Genomic DNA, 11,603 nt, shown 5'->3' on the forward strand with positions numbered 1-11,603 from the left:
CATGACTGTGAAAGCAAAGCAGGACAGAGAGAAAAGATTTCCAGTCACATCAGAGCTCCGGAGGTCAGCTATTTTCACGGTGAGAGTTCGGTTCTTTGTCCCAGGCCTAAAAGGGGCAGAAAAAGCGATTTGCCAGAATTTCCATTACAGCTGCCCAGCCGCGGGCGCTGCGCCCCAGAGCCCAGCCTGCAGGATGTCCCCTCGGGAAGGAAGTCTGCTGGAAACAGAAGGAGGAAGAGGAGTGGTGAGGCAGCAGTCAGGAAAACCATGAAACGTACTGATTTCTGCATCCTGTGTTTGTGACCTTAAAAATAGTTCTCAAGCAAAGATGGAGGTTATTTCTGAATTAAAAGCAGGCTGCAGGTCAGAACAAAAGCCCCGTGGCTTCTGCTTTCAGCAAGGCTTTCCTGACTGCCACAGCGGGTCTGAAGGCTTCGCACAACAGCAGTAAGTGGAAAGGGAGCCCAGCCCCTCCATGCTTCGTATCAGAGCGGATTAGAGCGTTGGCTGCCAGCATGCCTGGAGTCCTGGGAAAACGACACAGCCAACATCCGATAATCCGCTCCAAACTTGTTGATTTGTGGGACTTAGCCATCATCTTCATAGGCTCAAAATTTGGCAGTTGCTCCCACACAACTGACATTTTCAGGCCATTAAAGTCTGTGATAAAAGGGCTCTAGTTTTATCTCGTGCCTTCCTTAACATAAACCATTAGGTTTTTATTAACATTTAGGTATGACTCAGGGAAATCTCTGATTGCAGAGGGAAAATAATTTGGATACTGTCTGAAGACAATAGTAGGGCACGGGCTCAAAGCTGAGCGGGAGAGAGAGGCTAAAAACCAGCATGGAAATATTGCACAGACACCAGAGGGGAACGGGCAGAATGAGCTGGTGGCGAGCACAAGCTCTCCTCTGTGTCGGGCAGAGCCCAGACTGGCCATGACACCCCTCCCAGGCAGAGCCCACTCCCCCCAGACCCCCTCGAGCCAGCAGCAGTTTGTACACACAATCACGCGTTTATCTGCTGGAGTGGCACAAGCCGAGCTGTCAAAAACAGGCTTTTTGGGATGCCTGGAGGAAAATGTCATCCTCTGAAGAGGACTCTACTGTTGAGGCACTTGAGATGTAAGCAGCGTCTAATTGCAGTGCTGCTACAAGGACAGGCATTAGCACAGAGTTCTCTAACTTCCCATGGCGCTTTTCAGGCGGGAGGCAGATCAATGGGCTCTCTTGGCCAGCAGAGGCACGCAGGCTGAGAGCCTCCCATAACCTTGCTCCATTTTTCTCAGGAGTCATCTACACTACGCAGTCAGCACCCCCACAGCACAGCAGGCGTCCTCGAAAAGGAGGCTTAAAAGGAGATCTGCACCCCTGTTTTACTGGTAACTTAGACCAGAAGTTTCTCGAGCCGGGCCGTGGCAGTTCGGCCGCGTTGGCCCAGGCTGCGTGACACCGGCCACAGGCGGGCAGACACCCAGCTGCTGCCACAGCTCCGCAGCAACCCGGGCTGTGCCCCGCCTGCAGGGAACTGAGCCCCATCCTGCCAGTGGCATTTCCAGCCCCAGAGCCTGCGCCCTGTGTCCTGCCCTTCAGCCCTTCCCAAGCCTCTGGCAGCTGCTCGGCCGACACAGGGCGATGGGCTCAGCACACCCTGTGCCCCCAGCCGGATTCAGGGCCAGAGAGGACCCGATACACTGAGCCCACCAGCCCCCTGAGAAACTGTTTTCAGTGAGTTTACAGAGACACAGACCTCCAGTCAGTTCAAGGTCAAGCCTGGGTCAGGCCAAATCGCTGCAGCAGTCACATTCACCTCTGCTGTGGCCGCAGAGGTCACATTCACCTCTGCTGTGGCCGCAGAGGTCACATTCACCTTTGCTGTGGCCGCAGAGGTCACATTCACCTTTGCTGTGGTCTGAAACGCTGGCAGAGGCTCTCAGCACTGCATCTCATCTCAGAGGAGGAAACCCAAGCTCTGGCCGCAGCAGCCCTGGGCAGACCTCACACACCCGCTGGGCTGCTGCCTGCCAGCAACTCGTCCCGAGGGGACACACAGGTGAGTCGAAAGGCTGTGAGGGGACTGGGGCAGAACTACGTGTCAGTCTGCTGTGGTGAAGCCAAAGCCCAACGACAGCTCGAACAAACACAGACTTCCTGCAGCCATCCATCTTCTGCTGTGTTGCTCTAGGTGTGGGAGGAAAGGGTGTGGAGTATCTGTAACAGGAGCCTTCCTTGGGGTGTTAGGCAGGATCTAAGAGCTCCGAGGAGTCCTCAGAAGCTCCGACCTCAAGTCCAGCAGTGGCACTGAAGCTGAATGCCCACAGCCAGCCAGTGCTATTACTGCTCAGTCTCCTCTGCCCCTCCCGCTGCAGGAACTCACAGCCATCCTTCACTCCACAAGTCCCAACTCTGTCGTGATGACTCCAAAGCTGAACTACTTGTACAGAAAGCTGAGGGCAATGCTGACAGGAGCCTGGCAGGCCCTGCTTTGCACAGCCCTCTCCCAAAACACCTTCGCCCAGCCTGGGCAGCCCTGGCATGGGCCCCCTTCCTTGCCCCACAGCAGCCGGGGTGGCACACATGGGCGCTTTGACTTCAGGGAGCTGAAGTAGCACGTGCAGCTGCCTGGGGAACTGCTCAAAGCAGAGGAACAGAAAACACAGCAGCCTTTTAACTGAAATTGCTCATCCTTCATGCCACCAGAAAGACTGGTCAAGCTTATTATGTCAGCCTTCATCCTACATTAAATACAATGCTTCAGATTATACAATCAAATCCCTCAGGAATGGGCAGGCACAGGGATTAGTTAACAACATGCTCCAAAGAGGCTGTCATAGTCAAAACAGCCTGCATTTGAGCAGTGAGAGTTCGTACGTCCTTTAAACCCACCCCTGCTGGAAATGTGGCTCCTCTGCCCCACTCCCTGGGGACGAGGAGCCGAGCGGAGCAGCTGAGTGTGCCTCATCCCAAGGACACCCACGCTGCTCTGGAAGCCAAACTGAGACATCCCCCTCAAAACTGTTTGGAGTGAGACGCCTGATTTATTCAGGCTGTATTTTCTTAGCTGCTTTTTCCTTGGGAGAGCCCCCACTTTCCACCCCTCAAGCTGTGTTTCTCATTTACAATGAGCTTTGGCTTCAGTAACTGATCTTAAACCACCCAGACCCCTTCCCACAGGGAGAGGTCCTGGGTCAACCACGAGTTTGGCCCCTTGGTCTTTGGGGGTTATTTTTTTATTATTGCTACCACCACCACTTAGCACTTTACACACTCAAAGCGCTCTGAAGGCATATCTGTGTGATTCTGGGCTGGAAAAAGCATCCATTAAAGTAACAACTTCTTACCTAACACAACTGGTCTTTTGCATGTGTCAGTTCAAATCTGCTTCATTTAGCTGTAGTTTATAGTAAATGTTTTCCTATATTTTCCTCATTAGTTCTGCCAAATCAACTGAGCTCTGAGATAATGAGCAGAACTCTACTCTTCTTTTACATATCCTCAGTAAAATGTGCCTCTGCACAGCAGCACTGCCCCAGGCCACCACACACAGGGGTGTCCTCCATGGATACCACGACACACCACCTGCTACACAGCCTCAGTACCTGCATCCAGAAACAAACTTGTTCCTGGCACCCACCCAACCATGGCAGCTTGGCATGGAAGGGTTAAAAGAAGCTCATTAACCAAGCCCTCCAAATGCAGAAGTGACTAAGGCATAAAGATGTGGTCTAAAGCAGACACGGTGCTTTACCTAGAATTTCCTTCTCATTTAATGATCTGCCACACCAATCCCCCTCCCTGCATGAGCCAGTTCCCAGACTCGGATTCACCACTCTTCACGGAACCACACTCACCCTGCTGTCAGTCAACATCTGTATCTATGAGACATACTGAAAAGGTGACAGTGACTCACAACTCAACTTTGGAAACTGCTATTTTACATCACATTAAAAACCCCTCAACTTTCACATCTCCCCTTCCTCACCAAGTGCTATCATTACACTGCAAACTTTTCCCAGCTCTTCCTAAGACGATCTCTCTACACAACAGTTTTTTAGAATGTGCCAGGTGTTCATTGGTTCCTTTTAATCAAGCAATCCACTAGATGTGGCTTCTGGCCACCAGCAGCTCACAACCCATTGAACGCTGGCAGCAGTCCGCAGATGCTGGGATGAAAATCTGAATGGTCTTTTCTCCAGAAGAGAGAAGTATGAAGCAGCATAATACCTTAAACAGAGACGAGGCAGAAACAGGAAGACAAGTTCCAAATTTCCTTCAAATAATAGAGGCACATGTTTGTAAAACCGAGACTTCCACTTTTTTTCTAGCTTAGGATAGACACATTTGTATTCCCATGCCACTTGCAACACATAAGCTGCAGAAATCTTGTCAGAGCAGTGACCTGGCAATGGTTTGGGCACAAAAACACAGGCAGCCTTGCTCCAGCAGCTGGTCCTGTCTGGTCAGGCCAGGCTGCTGCTGCCCAACACCAGCTGCCTCATGCTGCCTGTGCCCCTGGCACCGAATGCGAGCCTGCAGCTTTACTAAGGTCTCAGACTTGAACTGGGGTTTGTGCACTCACCTTCAGCTCAGGGGCACCAACCTGCTCCCCAGGAAACTCCCCTGCTTGGCACAAAGCTCCAGGGCCATGCTGGCCCCCCGCAGCAGGAAAGCCCCCAGGCACGGGCAACCACAGAGTTGGGCCAGGAAGGACAAGATTCACACAGCTCCTGCTGCCTTGACTGAAGGCAGAACATCCTACTTCCACATCAATTCCCAAGGAAACGTACCCAGCAGCTGGCCACCGCTTGCTGATATGGATGAGAGCCAGAGCAGCTACACACAGCACTCAGGGCCAGGGCTGAGCTCTTCCAGCACCAGCAAAGCTCGGGCTGTGGCCTGACCCTTCATCTGGGGCACCTCGGGTGCTGCTGGTCCCTCTCTGGGCAGAGGGGCCCCTTGCTGCTCAGCCCTCACATGGCTGCTTGCAGAGACACCAACTTCTCACTGCCTGTAAAACAACAGCCAGATATCATGGTGATACAGCACAGCTGTGCAGCATCGGGGCACCTGCATCTTCAGGTGTGTGCCATCAACTCCAAACACAGCACGTTCTGCAGAAAGTAGAAATTAAGACTGCTGCTAGAACTCCTGCCTTATTTTTAATGTCCAAATTAAGTGTAAATTCCCAGTTTCCTTTCTGTGGCTAATCCTCTGGATTTATCTGAGTAGATGTAGGGTTAGAGCACATTTATTTTCATGTTTGGAATTTCTAAATTAGTATAAACCAGCACTTCAAAGTAACTCAGCTCCTATAAAACCCAATCCCACAGAGATACCGCAGTATATTTGGACAGTAAGTAGATGCTTTGTCATATTCCCACGTGTATATGAGGGTTTTTTTCTTTGGGAACATTTTCTAACTGGTTTCAAACCACATTTCCATGCCCAGGCATACATATATACTGAGACTGTTTATACAGTCTACCCGAGGACCAAGTTTTATTTAACAACCCGTTATAGTGAAGCTCACTGGTGGGTATCTCATCATTGCACCACAAAACACTGTGCTCAATGAGCATGCAGGATCTGACGCAAAGCCACAAGAGCCAGAAACCTGAGAATTAATGCTGAAATGCATCATTATCCCATGCTGCTGTGCCTCTGCTCTCCAGCATAGGAAACAAACCAGATTTTCAGCCTTTTTTGAGTTGCAGACCCCAAAACATTTCCCAGGAGATAAGCACATCCAGGGCTAGCAAACCCAAGCCTATGGAGTACAAGTCTGCTTTCCCTAGTTACCTCTCTGGGAGTTTTCAGAAGGAAAGCACAGGGCTCAACACCAAAACCACAGAAGACAAGGAGCCCAGCACAGCAGGGAGTGTGGGATGGGGTTACCAGCTCAGCTCTTCCTCAAGTGTGCTTTTTGTCACACAGTGTGTTTTACTTTGTGTTAAACTCAGAGATACCCAGAGCGGGCAGGTTTGTAGAGATGCCTGGAAATCGCTTCCCCTTCTAAACTGCAGCTGTGGGAGCAGCACTGGAGCCACCCAGCAACCATCCCCATGCCCCTGCCAAACAGGTGGCTATGGGTTGGAGCAGCACAGAGGGGACTCATCACATTCCCCTGCCCCAGCGCCAGCGCCAGAGATCGGGCTGTGGCGAGAGGCTGTGGCGGGAGCTCTGCTCTGCTGCGCCGTGGCATTGATGCGGTGTGTAACCGGCAGCAGACGCACTTTTATGCTCAGCATCATGAGAAGGAAGGTGATGGGATGTCCCACATGGCTGCTGCATGGGGGCAGCGGGAAGACGGGACAAGTCCTGCCTGCTCTGCTTTCTCAAGAGCTCCAGCGTGCTGCACTGCGCTCCAGCTACACAGCCAGTGTGACCTTCAAACCTACTGGGCTGTAATCCTGCTGGGGCAGAATGGTTCAAATATGAAGTAAACCCACTCTTTGTCCTCGGGATTTGATAAGCTCTGTCAGCACATTGCTGCGAATGACGTTAAAGACAATCTGCTACAGAGAGCTCATACTCCTCTCCTGGGGGGCTTGGGTCCAAATTCCACCCGTGCTTCAAGTGGGCAAAACACAGCAGTGCCTCCATGCGAGTATTTCATTTTAACTGCATGCATTACAAAGACAACCCAGTATTTGACACAAAATTCATTATAAAAAGCTATTTCTGTTGAGGAAAAGCAATCCTACAGCTCACCCACTCACTCTCAGTACAAGAACCCAATCAAACTAAATCCTTCCCTAATACATCCTCTTTCCCCTAAGCTGCCGCTGCAAATTCACCTCCTCAGTAAGTGACTTCTCAGCAGTACTCATCAAGAACAACCAACCAGCCTCTACCCCTGACCCAGACCATCCTCCTCTGCACATTTTCTCCATGTTTCACAAAGCTGTTAAGCATGTGCTTAATTTCAAGTCAGCGTGTCCATCAAACCAATGGGCCAATTCCCAAGCCAAGTGGGGACTTGCCTTGCCCAGTGGTGGGGAGGCAGGTGAACTGGCCCGCTGGGGTCCTCCGCCAGCCAGCAGAGATGTGCTGTGCCCCAGGCCCCACCTGCTCTGCCCCACACACCCTCTGTAGCCCCTGCACGACCTGTCACCAATGGTCACAGCAGCAGCCAAACAAGATGCTGCCACTGCAGTAGTGGCGACTGCTCCTGTTGCGCTCCCCTCATAGGGATGATGCCACCCAACCTCCCGCCGCAATGCCGAGGGCAGCGAGCAGCCCCTCCTTGGGGAGCACTGGTGGAGTGGTGCCATGCCCAGGACCTGCTTCTGAAACCCAGTACTGGCAGCTGAGTGCTGCAGCTCCCTGGCAGAGCCACAGCCAGTGCTGCAGGAGAGGAGCATTCAATTAGGCAGAAGAGCACACAAGGGGGCAATGATTTTCCTTTCACACCGCATTACGCCTAACAGCCCGTGCTCCGTGTCTGTAACAACCAACTACTTCAGCCGAACACACGCTTGGAATGAATCAAACCATCATTAGGTTTGGTTTTTTTCTTCCAGAAGAAGCTTAAAACCCAGGCACCTAGTCCACAGGAAGAACTAATGAACCATGATTTTGATAATACCAGAGCACCTACCAGCGACGCACAGGAAAAAGAAAACCTGGAAACCCACTAAGGGATGGAGAAGTGGAGCTCATAATGGGAAGGCAGCTAGATGCTGATCTGCTCCACCAAACCAGCTGCTGCTTTAATACATTTTCCTGCTGCGTTCCCAGGGCTGAGACACAAATGTATTAGAGTATTTCATTGTCTTGAAGGTGGAAATTGATGTTAGGTTTTCGCAGCACAAAGAAACGCAGTATTACAACTCTTCTCTTGACACTGCCACTCTGGGACTTGAGAATGAAAACAGCTTGTTAACTTGTTGGCAACTCCAATGATTAAGTAAAAGGGAGAAAAAAAATATTAAAAACCGAAAAGCTCTCCTTCTTCTGGTGGGAAGGGTTCCCAGCAGGCTTGGTCAGCGGTTTGCAGGAACACGCATCAAACGAATGGGAAGCGCAGAAATATTAGGCATGAACAAATATTAATGGTATGCTTCATTTATATCCTGCTGTACTCAACATCAAAGGATCTCCAAGCAGCTTTACAAATGCAATTTTATGCTATATGTGAGTTAGGGTTCTGAATAATAGTAATAAATGCAGGAGTATGTGGCAAATCAGGAAACTGAGGCACCTGGGGTCAAATGACTTTCAAAGTCAGCAACAGAATCAGTCAGGACCAGAAGCTAGTTTTCTCCATCTACCCTACAGAATCACCAGTCACACTGTTGCCTCCATGTAAGTAGTTTTTCTTGCAGCCTGATCTCTTTACTGTGGTGAACACAGACAGCTTCTACTGACTTCTACAGGACTGACAAGGCTCAGTGATTTCCAGCTTGCTCCTCTGAATCTCCCATCCCGCATTGCTCAGCCCTTCAAGAACAGAGCTGTCCTGCACAGAATGCCTTTGTGGCATCCACTGACAACACGCTTGTAGTCACCTTCCTCTCCTGCCCAGGGAGAGCTCAAAGCACAGTAGCATACCTGACAGCAGAACAGCATTACGGGCCAAACCCAGAGATGGGAGTGGAATCTCATTTCCATGCTCCCTTGCAGTCACTAGGGAATCAGCTGTCTGAAGACCTTACTTCCTATAGCACTTGATATTTCCAACAGACTAACAGACTAGTGTTATTTTCTTTAGTGAACAAAAGTTAGAAAAAAGGGTACATTCCCAACAGTCTCGGAGCAGAGAGGAAGCTCAGAAGAAGTGGCTGTCTTTCTGCCATTGACTTTCAGTTAAAACTGGGCTGCTAGTTCAATCCTGCCAGGAGCTTGAGGGGCTGCTTTGCAGGGATGCTGAGCTTCAACCACAGCCAATAAGGCATCGCGGGTGCCCTCCCATCCTGTCAATAGGACCCGACTCCAGTGACTCCTCTGAGAGCCGTGACCATGCCCAGGCTGCAGGACTGGGCTCCCAGTGTTTGACGCACTAAGTCTTTGTGGAATTAACTCAAAAGCCGGGACAACTACCAGATTTCCTGGCTGTCAGGCAGCTTGTATTTTGCCACCAGGGAAAAACTACTCAACTTTGCTAGTGTAGGTCCATGAACCACTGCATTAAGACTACATATTTTAACACAGCGTGGAGATGCCACACGAAGCCCTTTGGTTACTACGGGCAACCTTTTTCTCTCTGCCCCTGGCACTGCACAGGGAAGCCCAAGCCCAAACACTCTGTCGTGGCTTTGAAATCCAACAGATGTTTTTAAGATCTTGATGGAGCTGAGTTATGCATCCTACCCAGAGGAAGGGAAAAATGCAGTGTTAAAGCAGCCTTTTTATTTTTTTCCCCTTCTTTTTTTCCCCTAAGCATCGCATATCTTCTGTGAAAGGCAGAACAAGCGCCTTTATCCGCCGTTAACATTTACAGCCGCTTGGTAACAAATTGTCACAATGGCAAACTTTTTCCCGAACGCCGAGAAACAAGGCAGCCAGTGTGTGCGTGTCCCCGGGCGGCGGGACGGGACGTGCGAAGGGACCGGCGGGGCTCATCGGCCCCTCACCGGGGACCGGGACCGCGAGCCACCGCGTCTCGCCGGGGACAGGGGCGTGGGAACCGCGTCCCCGGACAGACGCGAGGTCTCGGACAGACGCATGCAGACACGCTCTGTCCGGGATGAGCCCCGCCGCACGCTGTGGGGACCCATCCAGCTTTTGCGGTGTGACCCGGCGCGATGCGGCTCCCGTGCGAGCGCGGAGAACGGAGGGCGCGGAGAGCACCCACCCGCCCGCAGCGGCTCTGGCCGCGGGACGCGCTCCCATCCCCGAGCACATCCCATCCCGTTCCGCCCCATCCCCGCTCGCCCCGCCCGGCTGCCGGCAGGTGCCCGCGGCCCCGCCCGTACCTGGATGTTCCTCTTCTCGCAGGCCGGGCCGGTGCCCTGCACAACGCTGTCCAGCACGGTGACCATGCCAGCGCCCGGGCTGACGAAGCAGGAGTTGCGGGCGGCCCGGATCGTCTCCTCGATCTCGGCGAAGCGGAAGACGCAGAGCGCGGACTGCGGCCGCCCCCCGCCGCCGCCGGCCCCGGCCCGCTCGAAGACGCCGAAGAGCAGCTCTTCGGCGGGCGGCGGGGCCGCGGCGGGGGCCGCCGGGCTGCTCCAGGCCGCCCGCGCCGGGAACACGGAGACGAGGCGGGTGAAGGCGTCGGCGGCGCCGCCGCAGCGCAGCCCCAGCTGGATGTAGGACTCGGTCAGCTTCTTAGTCTCGCCGCTGCCGTTGAGGGTGGCCTCGGCCGGCTCGCCCAGGCAGATGCGGGCCAGCAGGCTGTGCGACGGACTCTCCTTGTCGCCCGCGTTGGCCTCGCTGTTGAGCGCCAGGTAGGCGTAGGGGCGGCGGGCGGGGGGCCCGGCGCCGCGCTGCAGGAAGGCGCGGACGAAGCTGAGCTTGTGCCGCGCCTTGGCGCCCTGCTTGATCTTGAAGATGTTGTCGTCGGAGGGGTTGATGTCGAAGGTGAAGAGCTTGGCCAGGTCGCCGCGGGCGTTGAGCGCGCGGATGGCGATCTCGGGCGTGTTCTCGAAGCGGTGGTCCTCCAGACTACGGTTGCGGGGGAAGAAGGGGCTGCCGAAGCCGGTGTAGGTGGCGGCCACCAACAGCCGCGCGCCGCCGCCGCCGCGGCGCAGCACCAGCCCCACGGTGGAGGCGTTGGGGTGGTTGGCCGCCACGTTCAGCATGCTGGGGAAGACGGTGACCGGGTCGCTGCCGCCCGGCGGGAAGCGCACGGCCACCGCCGAGATGTTGGCCATGCTGCGCAGCTGGCAGAGGCCCTGGTAGATGGAGCCGCAGACGACGAGCACGCCCTGCTCGGGGTCGGGTTGCAGGATCTTGTTGTAGTTGTTGGTGAGCACCTTGGGGTGCTCGCAGGAGGCCTGCGGGAGCTGCGGCGCGTGGCAGAGCGGACTGTCCAGCACCGGTCCCACCGCCGCCTCCGCCTCCAGCGCCAGCTCGCCCCCCGACAGCTGGAAGAGCCGGTTGACGGCCGCCAGGTAGACGCGGGAGCCGGGGCCGTCCAGGGCGAAGTTGTTGGTGGGGGTGGGCGAGAGGAACTTGCGCTGCACCTCCAGTCCGGCGGCGCGCCCCAGCAGCAGCAGCAACAGCAGCGGCGGCGGCGGCAGCAGCGCGGGGCGCCGCGGCTCAGCGCCCGCCCTGGCCGGAGCCGTGCCCGGAGCCATCCCGCCGGCCGCGCCGCCGCGCCGCACAGTGCATGAGCCCGCCGGCGCGCGGGAGGGGCCGGGCCGCGGGGCCGCTTCCTGCGCACCCGCCGCCGCGCGACGCCCGCGGGAACTGTCGGGCGCGCGGCGCTGCGCTGAGCTGCGCGCGGGGGGCGGCTCGCGCCCCCGCCCCCTCCCGCGCGCCCCCGCCCCGCCGCGCGCCCCCGCCCCGCCCCCCGAGCGCGGGACTCCCGGCGCGTGCCCCGCGCCCCGCGCCCCGCGGGTCCCGTCCCGCTCGCCGCTGACCCCCCCTCGCGTCGCGGAGCGGGCGGGGGCAGGACCGCTCTTGGCGGCTGCGGAACGGCACGGAGAGCCGGGG

The 11,603-nt window shown here is 55.2% G+C and overlaps 1 protein-coding gene across 1 annotated transcript in view; it reads right to left on the reverse strand.

The window, feature by feature from the left end:
• The window catches only part of PLXND1 (plexin D1), a 72,525-nt gene extending 61,280 nt beyond the window's left edge, over positions 1–11,245 (reverse strand). Inside the window, exon 1 of the mRNA XM_062008402.1 lies at positions 9,920–11,245. Coding sequence (XP_061864386.1) covers positions 9,920–11,245 — 1,326 coding nt within the window. The remainder of the gene's footprint in view (positions 1–9,919) is intronic.
• Positions 11,246–11,603: the final 358 nt, after the last annotated feature.

The sequence above is a fragment of the Colius striatus genome, chromosome 15, assembly GCF_028858725.1.
Source record: "Colius striatus isolate bColStr4 chromosome 15, bColStr4.1.hap1, whole genome shotgun sequence".
Lineage (NCBI taxonomy): Eukaryota > Metazoa > Chordata > Aves > Coliiformes > Coliidae > Colius > Colius striatus.